The sequence below is a fragment of the Panicum hallii genome, chromosome 9 (assembly GCF_002211085.1).
Source record: "Panicum hallii strain FIL2 chromosome 9, PHallii_v3.1, whole genome shotgun sequence".
NCBI lineage: Eukaryota > Viridiplantae > Streptophyta > Magnoliopsida > Poales > Poaceae > Panicum > Panicum hallii.
Window position 1 is genome coordinate 10,920,303 of NC_038050.1, and position 21,675 is coordinate 10,941,977.

General features: G+C 46.4%; 3 protein-coding genes and 1 pseudogene across 3 annotated transcripts; all 4 read right to left on the reverse strand.

Moving 5' to 3' along the window:
- Positions 1-4,495: 4,495 nt before the first annotated feature.
- Positions 4,496-8,929, reverse strand: LOC112874201. The gene is made up of 3 exons (XM_025937400.1): positions 7,349-8,929; positions 5,701-5,873; positions 4,496-5,441 (listed from the first exon to the last, which is right to left on the reverse strand). Exons 1-3 carry the CDS (start codon positions 8,883-8,885, stop codon positions 4,791-4,793), a joined length of 2,361 nt encoding a protein of 786 aa, XP_025793185.1. The 5' UTR covers positions 8,886-8,929; the 3' UTR covers positions 4,496-4,790.
- Positions 8,930-11,189: 2,260 nt separating this feature from the next.
- On the reverse strand, positions 11,190-13,634 carry LOC112877129 (uncharacterized transmembrane protein DDB_G0281039-like). The gene is made up of 4 exons (XM_025941336.1): positions 13,521-13,634; positions 12,663-12,833; positions 12,017-12,413; positions 11,190-11,525 (listed from the first exon to the last, which is right to left on the reverse strand). Exons 2-4 carry the CDS (start codon positions 12,807-12,809, stop codon positions 11,296-11,298), a joined length of 774 nt encoding a protein of 257 aa, XP_025797121.1. The 5' UTR covers positions 12,810-12,833; positions 13,521-13,634; the 3' UTR covers positions 11,190-11,295.
- On the reverse strand, positions 13,510-14,254 carry LOC112872757. The gene has a single exon (XM_025935816.1). The coding sequence runs from the start codon at positions 14,230-14,232 to the stop codon at positions 13,510-13,512; it is 723 nt and encodes a 240-aa protein (XP_025791601.1). The 5' UTR covers positions 14,233-14,254.
- Positions 14,255-18,253: 3,999 nt separating this feature from the next.
- LOC112872758 lies at positions 18,254-20,642 on the reverse strand (annotated as a pseudogene).
- Positions 20,643-21,675: the final 1,033 nt, after the last annotated feature.

Sequence of the window (21,675 nt, forward strand, 5' to 3'; positions counted from 1 at the left end):
ATCTTAGACTTTTTTTTCAAAAAAGAGATTAAAAAAAACTAAAATTCGAAAAAGGGGTGCCAGTTGGGAAAATTTAGAGAAATGGGTGCCTCCCACCCGCTGAACGGGCGGGACGCGTGGGGCCGGGGACATCCCGCCCACCCAGCGGGCGGGATGTCCCCCGAGAGCCTCTTTGCAAACAATTTCTTCGCGAAGAGGTCCCTAGGAGCGCATCCCGCCCAACCAAAGGGCAGGATGTTGTGCTCAGGGGCATCCCGCCCTTTGGTAGGGCGGGAGGTCCCCCCACAGGCTATATAAGCCGCAACCAGCCCCAAAAATGCCATTTTATCCAGCAAAAATCAGAAAAAAGAGAAAGAGAGAAGAGGAAGAGAGAAGAGGAAGCGGCGAATCCCTGTAGTCGATTTTGAGGTATATTCTCATTCTAGCCATATAAATACTTGAAAATAACTATAATTTAGGAAATATTTCTTAGAGTAGTTATGTTTTGAATAGTTTTTAGTATTTTCATTTGTTTTTAGTATAATTTATAATCTGAATAGTTTAGAATCTGTAAAATATAATCTGAGAGTCGCTAAAATTTAGGATCGTCGTTCGTTGTGTATTAATATGTAGTATAACAAGTTTATTAATGATTGACAGATATGTCTTCCGAGAAGGGTATTTTCAGTATATATTACGGAGAAGGAAATGTGATTTATGGGCCGAATGGGGTAGATTTAAGTGAATTCAACTGTGCGGTCAGAGGAATTACCAGACCGCACGAGAGGACATTTGAATCCCTATGCAACTGGTTAACGAGGGGATTAAGGATTAATCAGGAGACACACACTGTGAGTGTTCAATGCGTCATAAATCATACCACTCACGCTTTGATCTGGGAGCTTATGCCACTTGCAAGCAACGAGGACTGGTTAACTTATCTGCAAAATGCAAGTCATTGGCAGTGGGCACTGATACTCCTTGTCAGTGTGCACCAAAACCCTTTGATAAACATTGAAGCTGCTCCGGGGGATGAAAATATTGATGAAGAAGCTGAGGAAGCAAACATTGAGGCAGGTGGCACCACAGCACCTCAATGCGTGGCTGATGAGGGGGAGAACATACCCTTTATTGTTGAACAGCTGCAATACGAAGAACGTGAATTGGATGAAGCAATTAATGTCGATTCGTCTGATGATGACGATGATGTGCCTCAAGATTGGGTAAGCAGCGACTTCAGTCATCTTGTCGTAGATGACGGATGTAGCTGGCCTTCGGATTGCAGGGAGAATGAAATTATCCAGGGTGCAAGATACCACTCAATTGAAGAGGTGAAGGAAGCTGTTAAGTGCTGGTCTCTCTCTCTTATGCGAGAGTTTAAGACAGTCGAGTGCAAATCTCGTAAGTACGATGTGGTATGTGTGAAGGATGGCTGTCCATGGCGGGTGCATGCCTATAAGGGTAAATGGAAAGATTATTGGAAATGCTCCATTGTCACTCAGCACACTTGTCATTTGCCTGGGGTGCAGAAGAGCCATCGCAACCTCACGTCGCAATACATCGCAAATGAGATGTACGGGACGATAGTAGAGAACTTGTTATATGAACCAAAGTCTATTATCAGGTACATTCAGGAAAAGTACAAGTATACCATCTCATACAGTAAGGCGTGGAGTGCAAAACAAAAGGTGTTGGAGATGAGGTTTGGTACGTTCGAGGCTGCATATGATAATGTTCTCGAATACTGGCCGTCCTATGTCAGAGAAATCCTGAAAGCTACTATGACCTAAAAACTCTAGACAGAGGAGAAGGTCCGCCCCACATATTGCAGCGGGTCTTTTTTAGCTTGGGTCCATGCATTAACGTATTCCATCACTGCCAGCCTATCCTGTGCATCGACGGGACCTTTCTCACTAGAAAGTATAGATTGCAAATGCTGACAGCTATTGGAGTGGATGGAAACAATCAATTGCTGCATGTTGCTTTTGCTTTTGTTGAGAGTGAGAACACAGACAGTTGGTATTGGTTTCTGGAACGGGTTGAGCTTGCAGTCGTTCGGGATAGGGAAGATGTCTGCCTGATTCATGATCGTCACGCCGGCATACTGAGGGCAATTCTAGATTTGCAGCAGGGGTGTGTGGAGACCGGAGAGCCGTCCAAGTGGCGTGATATTCGCAGTAGGTGGTGCATGAGGCATATCGGTGCAAACTTTTTCAGGCAATTCAAGAACAAGCACCTTATGGATATGTTCAAGAGGCTATGCAAGTAAACGAATCAGCAAAAATTTAATAAGCAGTGGCTGAAACTTGATGAACTGACCGGGAAGAAAAGAGCCGAGGACGCATCAAAAAACATAACTGCACAGGATGAAGCAGAGGCTTTGTGCCCTTTGCCAACAGATACTGCACGTACTCGCAGAAGGTCTGGGTCAGCGGTGAAAAAATTTTCTGAATGGATTGAGAATGAACCTAAGGAGAAGTGGGCGTTACTTTATGATATCGATGGTGCAAGGTACGGTATAATGACCACCAACTTCGCCGAAGTTTACAATTGGGTGCTGCGAGGTGTTCGAGGGCTTCCACTGGTTGCAATTGTTGAATTCATTGTCCGCGGGTGTACCGATTACTTTCGGGAGCGGTTCACTAAAAATCAGGTATTCATGTGAGATTCAGACAAAAATTTTGGATTCAAGGTAACAGAATATATAACTAAGAAGGCAGAAAGCGCCCGGCTACACCATGTACGGCAATGTGGAACACAGGAGCTCAAGTTTGAGGAATCTCCTAAAGACAGGGCGCGACATGGCATGAGACGTCAAACTCCTGTAAAGGAGTGCATTCTCAAGTTTGATGGAACTTGTTGTTGCTCAGGCATGAGGCCCAAATTGCTGCACTTACCTTGTTCTCATGTAATGGCTATTTGTGCGGATATTGGACATCCTGTCGATATATATGTTTCACATTACTTCAGAAAGGAGACAATTGCTAGCACCTGGCAGTATGAGATCTATGGGTTCCGTTTAGTTGGATCGTTCACTGAGACAGCAAATCCTGTTATATATATTCCAGACCCAAAATCATCACGGGTTAAGAGAGGGCGCCGTCAGTCACGGCGTATTCGTAATGATATGGATGAGTCAGAGCTCCGTCCGACGATACAACGCTGCAGTGCATGTAATCAGATTGGACACACGTATAAACGTTGTCCAACCAATGATGCTGGCCCCAGTTGTGCTGAAGCTGGCCCTACAGGTGATGCTACAGATGGAAGACCTCCGGTTGCATCAAGAAGTGGGAGACGTCGCCGATCGAGTGCTAGTACGTCATCAGGCATCATTTAGTTGTAATTTTATTTAAACGTTGTTTGCTCATATATAATATTTGCTGCGTTGAGATTCTATCAGACCTGGATGCGTATTTGTAATATTTGCCGCATTGACTGAAGACACAATATTTGGATTCATGTATTTGTAATATTTGTAATGTTCATTATTATATTATTTTATTTTTAATGGCTTCATGTATTGTACTATCGTAATATTTAGATTCTACGTTGCAAACGTTATCGTTTAACTATCTTCGTACGAGTTTTAGATACCGTAATCTTCTTCGTAAAATTGAATTAAAATTTTATATGCATACATAAGAGTATGGCGAATAAATCTTATATTTGAAAAAACTCTGAATTTCAAATAGTTTCTGAAACAAAAAATCTAAGAAAAAATATAACAAAAATGGACCAGGAGCATCCCGCCCACTGGCCGGGCGGTAGGCATCCCGCCCAGTGGCCGGGCGGGAGGCCTGCTTCAGGGACCTCTTCGCAAATAAGAAAAGTTTTTTTTGAGCCTCCCGCCCTATGGTTGGGCGGGAGGCCCCTTTCCGCCCGTTCAGCGGGCGGGAGGCACCCATTTCTCTAAATTTCCCCAACTGGCACCCCTTTTTCGAATTTTTTTTAATCCCCTTTTTAGAAAAAAACCGCTGATCTTAATCTGTTCGCTGCTTGGGTTGCCTTTGCCCGCCGTTTCCCAATCTTTTTTTCCTTCATTCTTTTTATTTTTAAGTGATATATTTAGATCATTATTGAGTGAAAAGAACACTTACGTGGCAATGCTAGTAAAACACAATTATAGTTTTTTTTATTTCAGTTACGGCCTTAGTAGTACTTGCTTCCCAAAAGAAAAACGTACACCAATGCATCAGCACGCGAAAAACGGCGTAAATCTTCGGATGCTTAACCAAGATGGCATGCCCCGTTCAAAGCCTGAAAAGGGAAACGGAGATGGAGATGCGAAGTAAAAAGGTCGTTTACGGTGAAAAGATTATCCAAACCTACTCAACGATCGCCGACCGTCACCCAGCAGCTACCGGCAAGGCTGAGGCCGCAGCTCCTCACCGCGATTTCAGCAGAGACGTGTGCAAAGGCTGCTCCCAATCGGCCTCAGCATTGCAGCCGCTCACGGGCCTGTGAATCTGTGATCCCAATTAGGCCTCCAGCAATCGCTGCTTAGAGCTTTCCATTACATGAGTCTTCCTTTCTTATTTTTTTCCCAGGTACACTTAGAATAACAAGAGTTTTGGTCTTTTGGAGTACGGATGTTTCAGAAGAACACAAAAGTCCATCAAGACAGTGAGTGACCCACAGACGAATATATACATGTCACCCAAGACCACCGCGGTACAGTACAGTACTTGGAGGTTAGAAGAAACACTACTCCAGTAGCAAAGAAACCAACCAAAATGCCAGGCTACTTCTCTGAACTGAACTCCTACGCCTAAACCAATCCGAGCAACCCCCCAATGCAGCAGCTGCAGCTACCAGGGATGGAACTCTGGACGATGGTAGATGGGATCAAAAGGTCCTATGTACTCAGGTGCTCCAATCTGTGGCGCGAAAGGCGGTGCGCAATGAACCCCAGGCCAGCCTGGCTGGGCAGGGTAAGCATGATGGACTCGATGCATTGCAGCGTATGGTGGATGCCCAGAGTGGCCTCTCAGCAGCGCGGTCTGCGCCGCGGGAGAAGCCAGTGCTGGTAGCTTGGGAATACGTCGCCTCGGCCATTTCTGTTGCTTCTCCTGCAACTTATCTTCTTGTTTCTGCTGCTGCTCCTTTTGTGGCTTGTTTTGTTCCTTCTGCTGCTGCTCCTGTTGCGGCTTCTTTTGTTTCTTCTCCAGCTTCTCTCCTGGCTTACTCTGTTGCCTTTCCTGCTGGTTTTCTTGTCCCTTGTGATGATCCTGCACCTGCTCTTTCTTGCGCTTCTTGCTGCTCTCCGTTTTCTGCTGCTGTGGATTTGAAGTTAATGCAGTAGAGGCATCTGCTAAACTCCGCTTCTTTTTTCCAAATTCACCAAGCAAAACGTGGATTTCCGCCATGATACCGGTGCGTAGGCCAGAATCAGTGATACGTTGCTTAGCTAGATCATGCGCCATTCTTAGATTATCAAGCTCCTTTATTATAACCTTTCTCTGCATACAGGTAGATGCAAAACCATTAAACTAATAATATAGCGGACACAAAGCATATTGAGATGAATACATATTTGTCTTAGAAGAATATAATATGTTTCAGAATTCTCAAATTTCAATGGGCCACTCCAGTAGCTCAATCATAATAACACACCAAATTTCCTTGATTTCTCTTATGCAATTGTGTGGTTCAACCACTCTATCACGTAATTAGAAAACATTCTGCCACTAAAGTCGATTTCTAAGAAGTAGCACATACCAGGGATTGGCGTGTCATACTCTTTTGAGATATTTCCATAACAGTCTGTTTTGCCTTTTCAACATATCCCTTCAGAAGACAGAGTGGAGGATATTTGTCCACCAAATTAAAAAAAGGTGCCAAATATAAAGCATTCATCTGTTGCCCATTTCCAATCAAATAGTCCATTAACTCTGCACAAAATATGAAGGCAGAAAAACATTAATAACCAGACCCTGTGCCACAGATGAGTTTGTCATACAAATGTCATCAATTATGTCAAAGTAATAAGGAAAATGTCCAAAAGACAAAGGCAGCTAGTTTAACGTAGTCTAGCAGCACCATGAAACAGCAACACATTCAAATATTGGTAAAGAACATGCATTCTGATGATTCAGCAGGTAAATATGCACATTGGCAGTGAATCAATTTATCAATTAACAAAGTGCATAATGATATAGTTACTAAGGAGGCTATAGATTGCATGCAAAATAAATCAAACATATCCATCAATATCATATTTAGACTCGGGGGCAAAGCTAGAATGAAATTGATGGTTATGCACACATTTATAATCCTGAAGCAACATTGCCAATTATAGTTGTTTTAGCCTTTTAGGTAGTCAGAATAAGGTACTTACAACTATTTTTTAGCGTGTTGCCAGTGCATCAACTTGGTTCAACATGGCTTTTGCCACTGCTTGGACTTATATCATGTGATGTTTAGTCAATGTCATTTTGGTCCCAAAACTTGGAAACATTTTTCCACCTAGTTTTGATCAAGAGGCCGCACTGTGGCAGGTTAACACAATTGGCTGGCAGCTAGGCATCAATGAATAGGCACAGAACTGAAGAACCATATCGTGGACGAAAATGGGCTAGAGATTTGATGATTGACTCTCATGCCAAAGATTAGTGACTTCATTATGTAACAAAACAAGGGGTTGCACCAACTGGTCCTCTTAGTGCATCTTAAGCTACCGATTTGCATTGATTGCTACTGAGCACTTGAAGGAAGTCACAGGTTTACAAATTTTCACAAATCATGTGGTAAGTACCATCAAAAGAAGGGTCAGAATAGCTCCACTTTTCTTATAAATACAATACTTTGTCTGTGTTTCAGGTTATTTTTCTGTAGACTTTTGATGTAGTTTTGCCGCACTCATCTGTGAGCTGCATCATACTAGGCTGGAAGCACAAAAGCTAACATGATCAAAGTCAAACAATAAAACATCTTTGAAAATTAAAAATGAGCAGAAATTTGCTTAACATTTCAACTAATTTATTATGAAGATCAACTTAATTGCACAAGAGTATTTCTTAAGCTTTTGCAGGAGTGCAATATTTATGTAGTTAGGAAGATATGGTGCTGTAATGTGACTTAAGCAAACTGTAGCAGCACTGTCTCCTCAGCTAATATATAACTACTGTTGGTGAGTGCATTCTGCATTGGAATCAAAATCTCTGACTGTACCAGAAAGGGGGGGCCGCAGCAAATGCATCTTACATGGAAGAACTCACTCCTAAAGTACTGATTCTCTTATTAAAGGCCAAAGGAATAATATGAATAATACATGTTCTCTGATGAGAACCGATAACATCATGATATCACGTTTGAGCAGAAGTGCATAACATATTATTAGTAAAAATGACGAAAGATCCAACCGTACCTGGGATCCTATCGGCGAGTCCAAGACCCTTAAGAAGCACGAAATGGTTCTTCCTCTGCTGTTTGTGTGGGATGGTACCAAAGATACGGAAGATCTCCTTTGTGTCAAACTCTGATACAATGTTATATGAGACGAGGAAGTTGAGGAGGCCCCATGAGGACAGGCTGCCCAGGGCAGTCCAACTCCCCGGATTGTCAATCATCTCCTTCCAATCCTTAGCCAGCTGCTTCGCGTGCTCAATGGATTCTGTAGAAAGCTTGGTAACAACTTCAGGTACTGTTCGAATCAGCCCAACACAGTTGTTCCAGACCTTGTTGGTCTTAGACGTCTTGTCGTGTAGGAATAACTCAACTATGCGGAGAGACAGTGCTGCACCATCCGGGGCATGACTCATTGCAGCACGGAACTTTGAGCTAAGCCCGACATTGGTATGTATGAGCATGACCAACCTCTGTGCATCCATGCTTGTGACTGCTGCAGCAAGATCACTAAATTCAATTGGACCTGGACGAGCTCCACTACCCTGGTCCTGAGACACCTTCTTGGCCTTCTCCTCCTTTGTAGTATTTTTGGCATCTTGCTCCTCCTTGTGAGCCTCCTGCTCGTCTTCTTCTTCCACCTGCTTCTCATTGCAAGCCTCTTGCTCCTTGCCCTGCACTGCAGATGCCTTGTTGGTCGCTGCCTCATCCATGTCACCATCCTCCTCCTTGTCCAGAGAGGCTTTCTTAGCATCTTCCATACTCTGCTCCTCCTCCTTGTTCTGAGAGGCTTTCTTGGCGTTTTTGGTACTCTGCTCCTCCTTCATGTTGGCATCCTCCCCGTCCCGAGAGGCCTTCTTGCCATCTTCGGTACTCTGCTCCTCCTCATTGGCCACCTGCATCTCCTCCCTTGCATCCTTGTCATCCTTTATCTCATTGCCAATCTTGTCATTAGCTGCCTCTACAACTTCATCTTCCTCCATCACCTCATCTCTGCCCTCCTTCTCGTCCTTCCCATCCTTGCCAATCATATCATCTGCCTCGCCGCTGTCACCTTCCTGCATCTCTTCATTGGCCATCTCCTCCTCTTCTTGTTCCACCACCCTCTCCTCCGCTTCCAGCACCTCTTCCTCTTCTTCCACGACCTCCTCCACTTCCACCACCTCTTCATCTTCTTCCACAACCTCCTCCTCCACTTCCAGCACCTCTTCCCCCTCCAGGCTTTCTCCCGTCCCGTCGCCGTTAGTTCCCCCCGGCGCGGCAGCAGCGAGTGCAGGGCGGGCGGCCTCGAGCGCCCGCACCTGGCGAAACCGCAGCGAGATTGACCAGTGGAGCGAGGAGAGGTGGGCGTCGATGTCCTCCCAGGCGAAGGGGAGCGGCGAGGGGGAGCAGGCCGCGAGGCGGTCGAAGGCCTCCCGCAGGGCGTCCCTCTTGCCGGGGAGCGCGGCGACGGCGGCCTCCAGCTCCGCCACCGTCATCATCGCCGGCGGCGGCGGCATAGATGGAGGAGGGTTTTGGGGTTTTGGAGCGGCGGGGCATTGCGCGGTGGCGGTGTCCATCGCGTCTGCGACGGCGACTAGAGAACTGGAAACGATGGGCCTTCTCGAGAACAGTCCTCCTTTTGTCCCACGAGGCCTTATCGCTTCACCTTTTTTTTTTTATTCTCCTTACTTTTGTCCCACGAGGCCAAGACACGAGTCACTGGAGTATTTTACTGAACTATTTACAAAACGCATCAGTCACAAGGATTTTGTTCACCGAAGATTCCTTTAGAATTTGCAGAGACATAAAAGAAACACCAGGTACACCAGGTAGTGACTATTTTGTTTCTTAAGGTAACAGATACTCAGGAGCACAGTTAGACAGCATAAATTCACGAACTTAGCCCTCTTGACTAAGAAAGAAATGTAATTATAGACATTATCAACTAGTTTACGAAGAGTTGTAGACAACACCGAGAGATTGATGGAGATAGTTGGCTTCACTACCCTTTTGGCTCACGTTCAGTATCTCTGTGACTCAACGATTCTGCATTGTCAACTTAAGTAATTCTATAATATATTGTTAAATCATAATGTTATTATCGTAATATATAACGTTTATTTTGATGTTCCCAAGATCTGTGTCCAAGCTTGGATCAATTACCCACTCAGAGTTGAATTCCACTGATTGCAATTAAACGGTTCAGATATGAGCTCCTCTTCAGCGAAATATAGAAAAATCAACGAGGCCTTGTTCGGTTACACATGGATTTATTCCCGAGCCGGGAGTGATGGATACGATAAGGGACTCATGATAGGTACAATAACAGACTAGAATTTATTCCAAACCGGAAACTAATCGTAATAAAATAGACTCATAATAGATACAACAAGAGATCGGAATTGATTCCATACCTTTTGACTTATGGATTGATTCCCGATCTCTTGTCGTACCTATCATCAGTCTATTGTATTGCAATTAGTTTTCGGTCCGGAATAAATCCTGATCTTTTATTGTATCTATCATTCCTGGTCCGAAATAAATCTATAGGTAACCGAACAAGATCTAAGAACGAATTACCCCATAAGGTTAAATATGTGCTGCTTCTTCCGTATAGCAGCAACCATCAACTTTGTTTTGTACCCATTTCTGTGGATATAGGCATAGATTTTATTCGCCTGCTATCCTATACTACAACCCACTAATATATGGAGTCAAACTAGTAAGTGTAATGGATAATTATTACTCCCTTTGTTCCAAATTATATGTCGTTTTGGTATTTTTATATGCATATTTTTTTCTATGCATCTAGATATACATTATGTCTAGATACATAGCAAAAATTATGCACCTAGAAATACCAAAACGATCTATAATTTGCAACGGAGGTAGTATCCACCAGACAGACTCAACATGACTACCTCTCCATATGCTCATGTAAAAGCATGATTGCCACTTTAGTGACAGGGACCATGATTCTCTCATAAACATTAGTGTACAGAATGATTATCCCCTGAAGCTGTTTTTTGTGCTACGTGCTTTAACAGTACATAGTTGCAGGTCATGTATCACTTATTCACTTTGCAGATAATTGGTTCTATAAAAGTGTTATGCCAAGAGTTTATGGAAGCATTAGATGTCAAGGAGGGATCTTAGCCCAGGATACAATACAAAGACATATACTAGCAGTGTAATATAAGAACTTTTGTTTTTCTATTAGATTCTGTTGTGGAAAATGCAGTATGTAAATTCATTGTAAATTAATTAGGAATTGCAGAGTTGTATATTTAGGAGATCTAAAGTGACCTTTCGTTACATTAACTTTGCAAGAATCAGGGATGGTACAAAGTGACTAATGAATTAATTCAGACTCGAGCATTCCTTTAGCTAAGCAGTTTGGAGTTAAGTAAACCATCCAGAATTGTCTCAGGTCATTTTTGCCCAGTTAGTTTTCACTGGAGAAACTGCAAAACAGCTAGGAAAATCGCATCACATTTGTTACAATTCTTGCGGAGATGTACATGGTTACCGTGTAAACAGAAGTTCCTTCAAGTATTCAAACTGAAACAAAAATTCATGCAAGTTTTCATAAATTGTATCTGACATAATTCATCTGTTTAGTTTGGAAATAAATCGAGCAGGGGAGTTATAAGGTTACCTAGCCAATTGATTGTTCCAGCAGCATGCAGCAGGCGACCTTCCTCGGCAGGGACCTGCGAATGAAGTCAAGTAAATCACCGACATTGCGTCGTGTTCGGATCAACGGCTGATGATCTGGATCAGAGGAATTGGCGGGAACACTATAACAAGAGTTGTGCTATCTCGCAAGAATATTGAAGATCACCAACAAGACTGTGACCCACATCATATGTACGTCACCAAAAGCTGCTGGAATAAACACAACTCCTACCAAGCTATTTCTCTTAACTGAACTCCTACGCCTAATCTGTGTTTCACTAAGCAGCTAAGGAACCAGTGCAGCTGCTGCTACCAGGGATAAAACTCTGGATGAGGGTAGAAGGGATTAAAGGGTATTATGTACTCAGGTGCTCCAAGTTGTGGTGTGAACGGCGGTACAAAATGAACTCCAGGCCAGCCTGGCTGGACAGGGTAACCGTGATAGACTCCATGAATTGCAGCGCGAGGTGGATGCCCAAAGTGGCCTCTCAATGGCACGTTCTGTGCCGTAGGAGAAGCCCGTGCTGGTAGCTTGAGAGCAAGGATTGAAAAATCGACCGATAATCACGATTATTGGTGAATTCTACCGTTATCAACATATAGCGATACTGATAATCGATTGAGATTTTGATAAATTTGGATTCAAAATTTAAAAAAATTATAAAAATCAGGGGAAAAAATATATGTCATACCTGAGTAAATTGTTACTGCAATAGTTTGTTATGGACTATGGTGAACTTATATATATATATATAAATTGTCGTCCCACACATACAAAACTAATAAATGTTACATAAATATATGTCATGTATAAATAAAACTATTGCAGTAACATACTTATCAGCATATTTCTCGATTTATCAGTCGAAAATCACCGATTATTGTCGATAAATATCGATTGTTGACAATTTGAATTTAACCGTCCTTATCAGTCGATTTTTACTGATAATCGTCGATAATCGATCGATTATCGTTACCGGTGACCACCGATTTTTAACGTATCAACGGTAATGTAAACCTTGCTTGAGAGTACGTTGCCTTGGCCGTTTTGCATGTTGCTGCTTACTCTGTTGTTGCTTCTCTTGCAGCTTATCTTCTTGTTTCTGTTGCTGCTTCTGTTGCGGCTTGTCTAGTTTCTTCTCCAGCTTCTCTCCCGGCTTACTCTGTTGCCCTTGCTGCTGGCTTTCTTGTCCCTCGTGATGCTCTCGCTCCTTCTTGTGCTTCTTGTTGCACTCCGTATGCAGCTGCTGTGAATTTGAAGTTGAGGCAGTATAGGATTTTGCTAAACTCTGCTTCCTTTTTCCGAACTTCCGTAACAAACCGTTGATTTCTTCCCTAATACCGGTGCTTAGGCTGGAATCAGTGATTTGCTGCTCAGCTAGATATTGTGCCCTTCTTAGATTATCAAGCTCCTTTACTACCACACTCTGCACACAAGTACATGCAAAAGCATTAAACTAATCATATTGCGAACACAAAGCAGATTGAGTCTCCCCATATGGATATATTAATATATTTCACAATTCTTAAATTTTGTAAGATAATGGGCCACTCCTATGCTCAAGCATAATAAGACATTAAATCTCCGTGATTTTCTTATGCAGTTGGGTGGTACAACCACTCTGCCATGTAAGTTAGAAAAATATTCTGCCACTAAGTCTATTTCTAGCACATACCAGGGACTCGCGTGTCATATTCTTTTGAGATATTTCAATAGCAGTCTGTTTCGCCTTTCCAACATATCCCTTCAGAAGAGAAACTGGAGGATATTTGTCCACCAAATTAAAACACGTGCCCAATATAAAACATCCATTTGCTGCCATTTTCGATCAGATAGTCCATTAACTCTGCAGAAAAGATGAAGGCCTGAAAAACATTAACAAGCAGACCTTTGCACTGCCGATGAGGTAGTGTCATAGAGTTTAAATGATGACACAGAACATATGCATTCTGATGACTCATCATGCATATATGCACGCAGCAATGAACCAAAACATCAACAGATGAGCAGTTATTTAAGCCTCTGGTGTTGTCACTCAAGCCATTCAAAAAATGTGAAGTTTCCTTAAGAATTTGCTCACATCTCAATTTATTATGAATACCAACTTGCATGCAGAAGGAGTGCAATATTTATGTAGTTAAGACTTAAGAAGCTATGGTGCTGCAATGTGATATAAGCAAACTGTTGCCGTACTTTCTCCCAACCTAATATACCAAACAACTGTTGTTGAGTGCATTGGAATCAAAACAAATGTGTTATTTATTTTTACGTATGTTTGTTCAACTGTACCAGAGAGGGCACAACCTGTGCACCATACATGGAAGGATTAACTCCTGAAATACCGATTCTGTTATTAAGGGGCAAAGGAGTAATGTACACAGCACATTTTAACAGTTCGGTAATGGAAACAAGAACAACATATCATGTTTGTCCAGCATAGTTTGAGAAGGTCCGTTAAAAAAAGAGCATATTTGAGCAGAAGTGCAAAACATATTATAATAATGATGGCGAAAGATGCAATCTTAATTCTTACCTAGGATTCTATCGGTGAGCCGAAGATCCTTAAAGAGCATGGCATAGTTCATCTTCTGCTGTTTGCTTGGCATGGTTGCAAAGAGATGGAAGATCTCCTTTGTCTCAAACTCGGATACAATGTTATAGGAGATGATGAAGTAGAGGAAAGCCCATGAGGCCAGGCTGCCAAGGACTGTGCAACACTCTGAATTGTCAATCATCTCCTTCCAATCCTTAGCCACCGGCTTGGCCTGCTCAATCATGTCTGCAGAAAGCTCAGTAACAACTACGGGTACCATACGAATAAGCCCCACACAGTTCACCCAAGCCTTGTTGGTCTTAAGCATCTTGTCGTGCAGGAATAACTCAACTACATGGAGAGCCAGTGTTGCAGCATCTGGGGCACGGTGCAGTGCAGCGTGAAACTCTAAATTGAGCCCGGTGTTGGTGAATAAGAGTTTGACAATCCTCTGCGCATCCATGTTTGCACACGCTGCAGTGCGATCACTGAATCCACCTGGAAGAGCTCGATTACCCTGGTCCTGAGACACCTCCTCGACCACCGCTGTCTCCTCTGTCGTAACATTTTTGGAACCTTCCTCCTCCTCACGAGCCTTCTGCTCTTCTTCTTTCTCCTGCTTCACGCCACAAGCCTCTTCCTCCTTGCCCTGCATTGCGGGTGCCTTCTTGGTCACTGCCTCCTCCATGCCGGTATCCTGCTCATCCTCCATGCTGGCATCCTCCTTGTCCTGAGAACCTATCTTACCATCTTCTCTACTCTACTGCTCCATGTTGGCATCGTCCTCCTTTTCCTGAAAGGCCTTCTCGGCATCTTCGGAACTCTGCACCTCCTCATTGACCACCTGCATCTCGTCATCACCGTTCTTCTCCTCCCCCATTATCTCATTGTCATCCTTGATATCATTGCCAATTCTGTCGTCGGTCACCTCCTCAACTTCCTCTTCCTGCAGCACCTCATCGCTTGCCTCCTCGTCCTTTCCATCCTTGCCAATTTTATCGTCTGCCTCGTCATCGCCGCCTTCCTGCATGTCTTCATCGGCCTTCTCCTCTTCTTCCTCGACCTCCTCCTCCACTTCCACTGTCTCTTCCTCTTCTTCCTCGACCTCCTCCTCCACTTCCACTTCCACCACCTCTTCCTCTTCTTCCACGACCTCCTCCACCACTTCCACCATCTCTTTCTCTTCTTCCAGGTTTTCTCCCATCCCGTCGCCGCGAGTTTCCCCCGGCGCGGCAGCATTGGGTGCAGGGCGGGCGGCCTCAAGCGCCCGCACCTGGCAAAACCGCAGCGAGATTGACGACTAGAGCGAGGAGAGGTGGGCGTCGACGTCCTCCCAGGCGAAAGGGAGCGGCGAGGGCGAGGAGGCCGCGAGGCGGTCGAATGCCTCCCGTAGGGCGTCCCTCTTGCCGGGGAGCGCGGCGACGGCGGCCCCCAGCTCCGCCACCGTCATCTCCCCGGCCGGCGGCGGGTGTCCATGGCCGGGCCGCGGCATCAGTGGTGGGGAGGGGATTGGGGTTTTGTGGCGGCGGCGGCGGTGCCCGTCGCGACTCGCGACGGCGAGGAGCGGTGGCGCACCGACTTCGAAGCGTTTCCTTTCCTTTCCCCCGCTTGCCCGAGGTAGTTTGCGGGCGGCGGTGCGGCTGGGCCGGGATAAAGGGTGAAGTCCGATACTAATTTGGTCAGCGTCTATTCGCGTGGCGGCCTCGCCCTTTTATCTGTCAGTTCGGCGGCGGCCGGGGGATACCGGAATTCTCAATTCGCTACAAACCCGGATTCTTGTGTATTAAAAAAACTCGGATTCGGTGCGATCTTTTCTCTCTTTTTTTTCCGGCTGCCCGGCCATCAGACTTCAGAGGTCGCCGGCCGTGTCCATCTGAATGAAGACGGAAACGGCAGCGGGAGGACTTGGCGGGTCTGCTCGCCGGCGGCCGACGTCCTCCGCGGCGTCCCGCTGGGTCTGCGCCGCGTACTTGGCGCGCGGGCTCACCGACGGCGGCGGCGGCTTGCTGCGCGTGGACCCTCCTCCCGGCGCTCGCTGGCGAGCCTCGTCGTCAGCTACGCGGAGCTCTTCGCCCGCCTTTCCGTGGATCCCTACGAATCTACGATTACGACATGCCCAACAGTGCCAGCGCTGCTCTACGACTGGGTGCACAACACCGCCACCGGCCCGCGCGATCATCTTGCCCGACAGCCGGGCTAGCTCGGCGCGTGGAGATCGAGTATTTCGTCGAGGACGCATACCTTGCGCTACGAGGTGTTCCTGATCTATCTCCAGCGATCCTTGCAAAATGTCCACTTGACAGAAAGGTCGAGCGCGTATAGGCAGTGCCATGCTACGTTCAGAATGGCCGCTGGCCGGCCGTCACCGTGCTTAGCTTCCTGAGTAGTGGTCGTCTCGTCGAGCAGTGACAGTCGCCGACATGCAACTGGATTGGAGATATATGTGCCATGCTGGATACTGGCGGCGCCGGGGGCGCTAGCTAGCTAGCTCTACGATCATTGATTGCCCAAACTGACGCTGTCGTGAGGTAGCACGTTAAGAAACAACCTTGCTCTTTACTTTGAGTTTTGTCTCCGTACGAAATACGTACGATTCAAATATTCAAGCACTGCTTTTGCTTGTAGCAATGTGTCTGCAGGGTATCACTGTGTCCTATATACAGCACGTACCGAGCTAGTAATGAAACCCTCGAGAGGTATGGAAATGTTTCAAGATCAAGAGTTTCATCATCTACTAGGAAGGTCTGACGTACAAGGGGATTTACTTCGCATTACTTCATCATAATAAACACTGCATCTGGATCTGGATCATTGACGAAACGTGTGATCAAATTGAGTGGAAACTGAGACGCTATGGTGACCAGGATATCATTCGAATAGCTCTAAACTTGAAGAGTTGGGCATCTTGTTTCCAAAGGTTACATTTCCTGCGAAAATACATGAGTACATGTTAGAGGTTCTTTTTCGTGTATGATTTGTTGGATCGGGGAGTTGCCTACTTTGGCTGACATTTTCAAGTAAATCTATGATCAGCAAATGCTGGATTAAGGGTATTGTAGTATGAACAAAATGCATAGTAGTTTCTAAAGTCTAAGGCTTCATTTTGTACTCTTGTATAAGAATTAATTCCACTTAAGAAATGAATATTTGAAGTACTCAACTATGATTTTTATTTGCGTCTTTGTTATGTTTATATACCACATACACAATTGTTCTTATTATTTTGTGTATCGTCGGATGGTGCACCGGCACGATAGAAAATACCACCTTAGATGCATTGCTCGGGAATCGGAATTAGCACTTATTTATCACGCTATTCCATTTGTGAGAACTATTAGTTGGATAAGCCACCTTCTCATAGTGTTAAAAAGTTAGGGCAAATAATCATGGTCATTTACGCTCACCTAATGAACCTTTAGTGAATGCTCTCCGAAATTGTGGCAAAAACATCACTATGTAGGAAAAAATAGAAGATTCTAACATTAGTGAAAAATTCTTCACGGCCCCAATGTCAGAGAAGGTTAAAAGAATGTAGTAAATAGGCCAATGTAATAAATAGCGTTCCCGCGATAGTAACCCTACCCTTATATGGTCCTACTTGATAGAGTGCAGCCCCTATTTGATCCTACTAGCGGTTTATCATTGCCACACTATCTCATTAAAGTCTATTATTATTATTTATTATTTTTTATCTTATACCTTATTGTTTGTGCTAGTTATGTGCAAATTATGCTTCTAAAAATCTAAATTTTAGTTGACTAGACTATTTCAATTGATTTTTATGGAAGGAGGAAATCTTGATATATGCATAATTAGCTATTTGTAACTTGGCATTCGCCACCACCGGTGCAATGCCCATTTAAACAGCTATATGCTATTTACTACCTTGGATATGGTGATCATTCATTAAATCTTTATTAAACCACACCAAATGCTAGCAGTATACATCCCATCACATAAGAATGGTAAATTACATATTAATCTCTCATATGCTACATATTTCATAGCACACATTAGAAGTATCTTCATAATTGCGGATTTGCAGTCTTACATTGTAATGTTTGATTGTTGCAAAATGAACTACTAATGACCTTAAATGTATAAATTTAAGACAAGCTAATGGCACTTCAGAAATGTAATAGTCCAATCAGTGAACCAAGGAGAGTCAAACCAACCACATGTTCCCTAACATTGTCCAACATATATTGTTGGGTATAGTGCTTTTCCAAGGAGGATCCAACCACATATGTCATGTAAAATTCAAATTCAAATAGTTCAAAAATGCCTCAATTAGTATTTCCTTCCGTGTTTTAGGAGCCAAGCATGGGGAAGTCCAAACAAACTTGGCCTTATACTTCACCAGATTGTGAAATGCATTTAAAATTCATTAAATTCAAACTCAAATAGTTCAAAAGTAGCTCGATTAGTATTGACCCTATAAAACACAAACATGCATATAAAATTCAGTCTTGTTTGGAAACCCATATTTGGAGGTATTAACATGACAAATACAACATCAAAACTAAGACAACATTTTGCAAAGTATGTTTCTCTAAAGACTACCTATTTGGTTATAGACCCAAATACAGAGACGATCACTACGTAAGTATATGAATCAAATTGAGAAAAATACCCGAAGCAACCCAATTATCTAAACATATTTGCCTTAAAGAGGGGAAATTCCTGACCTGAGTATACTCATCCTTGAGCCCTAACCCTTGTGCTATCTGATGTTATTCGATTAAGGCGATCCGGCGCCCCGTGCCGCACGTTTGGCCGCTCGATCCTTTTGGTAGAGGTCGACCACTGCCTGTGCATCCACACCTGTAGCAAATTTGGTTCTCATCCTCCTCCTTGGCCCTCTGGTACAGGACGACCAGGTGCTTCGCCGTGCGGCAATTTCCAGCCAAATGGCCCCTGCATCCGCATTTGGTGCAGAACTTGGGTTGTTTGCACTTGGTGTTGCCCTTGCTCCTGCTGCCCTCTCCCTGAAGGCCTCCTGCAGCTGCAAATCCACCGCGCCCGGGGCTGCCTCTCCACTCGCCGGGCTTGTTCCACCGAGCAGCCGCGGCCTGTGCTTCAGGCACAGGCCGGAAACCCGCTGGACGGCCGCCATGATTCCTCGAGAACGAATGGTTGTGTTTCTGTGCTGAAGAAATCGGGTCCTCATGGTAGCCCTGCTTGTACATCTGCTGCTTCTGGAGCACATGCTTATTACTGGCTCTCGGGGGAGCCCTGGCCTGCGGAGGGCCAGCGGCTTCCCGTCCCGTAGCCGGCACAAGGTCAGTGCCGTTCACGCCACGGCGCGTCGCGGCCGGCGAATCTCGCCGTTCGACAGCGGAGGCGCCCTTGCACGCGGCGACCGTCTGCATTGCGTCGTCTGTGCTCGCTCCGGAGCCAGACGGAGCAAGGCCGTTGCCTCTACGTGGAGGAACCGGACTCACCTTACTGGCGTCGTCCCGGGCGCTAGCCGGTGCAAGCCGTGCGGCGTCTGAAGCGTCGCGCGTGGCGGTGCTCACGCCGGCGCTCTTCGGGGCGCCGACCTGCACGAGGTCCGGGGCGTCGCGCGTCGCGGCGGGTGAGCTTCTGCGCACGGTGGCTCCCGCAGCGTCCGCCTGCATCGCGGTGGCCGCGCGAGCATCGGCCTGTGCAAGGCCATCGCTACAGGCTAGAGGAAGCGGACTCACCTTGCCGGCCTCCTGAGCCTTGACCTGCAACGGAGACGCCTTCTCGTCTGCCACTGGCGCGTCGTCGTTGAGCGTCTGCATCTCCTCGGGTTCCACTATCCCCATCTCCACGTCGGGCACCTCATAGTTGGGATGCTCGTCCTTTGGTTCCTCGGCCTCCACTATCTCCATCTCTACGTCGGGCATCTCCTCCTCGACGGCCTGCTGCTCCTGCTTCGGCACCTTGGCCAGCGGAAAGCTAGCGATGACCTTCGGAGGACTAGCCGCGTTCGAGGCGTGCGGCGTCGCAGCGGGGGGCTCCTGCCCAACGCCGGTGATCTTGCTGATGGGATCCGCACCCACCTGCGTTGTGGAGGCGGTGATTGGGAGGCCATCGCCGCTGCCATGGCCAGGACGGCACGGACTCACCTCGGCCTCGCCGCCATCGTGCGAGGTGTTCTTGGCGACGACCAAGTCGTCCTTTTTCTAGTTTGCTGCCTCCACCTCCTGGCTGCCGGTGGCGGGCGCCGCGGACACTGCGGCGGGGGCTGGGATGGGGCGGGGCGGGCGACTCATCCGTTGCAGCGGGAGACGCCCACGGTTCGTGGCGTTCGAGGCATGGCGCGCCGCGGCAGGTACAGGGACAGGGAGCTCCTGCTGAACGACGGCGATCTTGCTGACGGGATCTACCTGCACAGTCGCGTTCGCCTCCGCCGCGGCGAGCCCATCGTCGTCGTCGCCTGGACCCGGAGGAACCAGCCTCAAATTCTTGCCTTTGCAATTCAGGTCCTGCAACGAAGACGCCGCCGCATCCTTCGCCGCTGCGTCCTCATGTAACTTCCGCATCTCCGCTTGGGCCTCCTTCACACGCGTCGGCACGTGGTCTGCGGCCTCCGCCTCCTGGCCGGACGTCTTCCTTTTCTTGCCTTTCCCGACGTCCACGCCGGTCGCTGCCGGCGCGGAGACGGCGGCGAGAGCTAGGACAGCTGCATGGATTGGTCCGGACTTCTGCAGGGCCCGAATTGGCTTGTGGACGGCGGCCGGCTCGGAGACGGCGGGTGGAATCGGCGCGGAGGCATGGACGTGCCGCGGTTTCTAGGGCCCGAATCTGGCGTACGTCGTCGCCGGTGCCGGACGGCGCGGCGAACACTGCGGCCGGGGCGGGCCGGGACTCGTCGAGTTCCAGGAGCTGGTGGCGTCGGAGTGTCACGGAGTACTGGAGCGATGAAATGTACGCGTCGAGGTCCTCCCAGAGGAAGGGGAGCGGTGCGGGGGCGCAGGCCGCGAGGCGGTCGAAGGTCTCCCGGAGGCGGTGCTTCTTTGCCGGGAGCGCGGCGGCGACCGCCTCCAGCTCCCACATCTCCATGACCGCCGGCGGGCGGTCGAGGTCGGGGTGCGCCAGGAAGGCGTGCGGGTGCTGGGGCAGCGGAGCCGCCGCCCCGTTACGCGAGTCCATCGCGGTTGCCGTTCCGAGACGGGGGAGCCGCGGACGAGACGAATCCGAGCAGAGCAGGCTAGAAGGCTCTAACGCTATATCCGACCGTCGTTCTGCATGGTTCTCTGTATCCTTTTCTGTATCCATCGTAAGATTTTCTTCTCTATATCTTATTTCTCTCCAATAATATTCTCTAAATCTCGTTCTGTATATATTAAATTCTATATTAGAAACGTATTTTATTTTAAATTTTTGTACGTATATATTTATCATACCTCAAATACTATACTATGGACATATTTTATTTTTATTTAATCTAGTGTTTAAAACGTAAAGAAAAAATAGAGAAGGGAAGAGAGAATCTCTGTATATAGAGGAAATTTATAGCGTTCTCTATTTTAGAGGACCATTTAAAGAACGCTGCTGGAGCATATAAACAACGAAATCTTCTCTGTATACAGGGTAGAGAACGGTCTAAGCTTACCGTTGGAGACAGACTCGTAGAGTCCGTTCCGGAAGGAGCGCGATTTGGGACGGTTGGGTTGGGCTTGGGCCGTCGCCTGGATTACCTGAGGGCTTAATAAGGCCTTTAATTGGGCTTCAATGTGAGGACTCTTTGGTTAATTAGCGCCGCATGGAATCAACAGCAATAATGTATGGGATCTGAAAATTAATTTTACAGATATGCAACCGTTTTACTTTAATTTGTCTTCGCGGTGATAATCAGCGCTATGCGTGTGGCGAGCAAGTCGGCGTGTGATCGAGGGCGACGAGGACGCTGATGACACGGCTGCTGGCGGCGCCAGCCGCTTGCATTTGTGGAGCAACCGGGGTTACGTAGGTAGGGCCGAAGCCAGAGCAAACTCGACAGGTGCACTGTTAGCACTGTACTACTCTAAGGCCTTGTTTAGATTCTATCAAAATTCCAACTTTTTATACTCTCTCTCCATCACATCAATTTTGGGATACATGCATGAAGCAGTAAATGTATATAAAAAAATAACTAATTGCACAGTTTAATTGTACATCACGAGACGAATTTTTAAGCCTAGTT

What these genes read in the sequence shown, in the direction of transcription:
- LOC112874201 (XM_025937400.1), bottom strand. Translation starts at nt 8,885, where the DNA reads ATGGACACCGCCACCGCGCAATGCCCCGCCGCTCCAAAACCCCAAAAC. An exon ending in ACTCGCCGATAGGATCCCAG is followed by an intron (nt 5,874 to 7,348) that starts GTACGGTTGGAT and finishes TATTTTGTGCAG; the next exon opens with AGTTAATGGACTATTTGATT. An exon ending in GTATGACACGCCAATCCCTG is followed by an intron (nt 5,442 to 5,700) that starts GTATGTGCTACT and finishes ACCTGTATGCAG; the next exon opens with AGAAAGGTTATAATAAAGGA.
- LOC112877129 (XM_025941336.1), bottom strand. Translation starts at nt 12,809, where the DNA reads ATGGCAGCAAATGGATGTTTTATATTGGGCACGTGTTTTAATTTGGTG. An exon ending in ATATGACACGCGAGTCCCTG is followed by an intron (nt 12,414 to 12,662) that starts GTATGTGCTAGA and finishes ACTTGTGTGCAG; the next exon opens with AGTGTGGTAGTAAAGGAGCT. An exon ending in AAAACGGCCAAGGCAACGTA is followed by an intron (nt 11,526 to 12,016) that starts CTCTCAAGCAAG and finishes TTTCAATCCTTG; the next exon opens with CTCTCAAGCTACCAGCACGG.
- LOC112872757 (XM_025935816.1), bottom strand. Translation starts at nt 14,232, where the DNA reads ATGGAGGATGAGCAGGATACCGGCATGGAGGAGGCAGTGACCAAGAAG.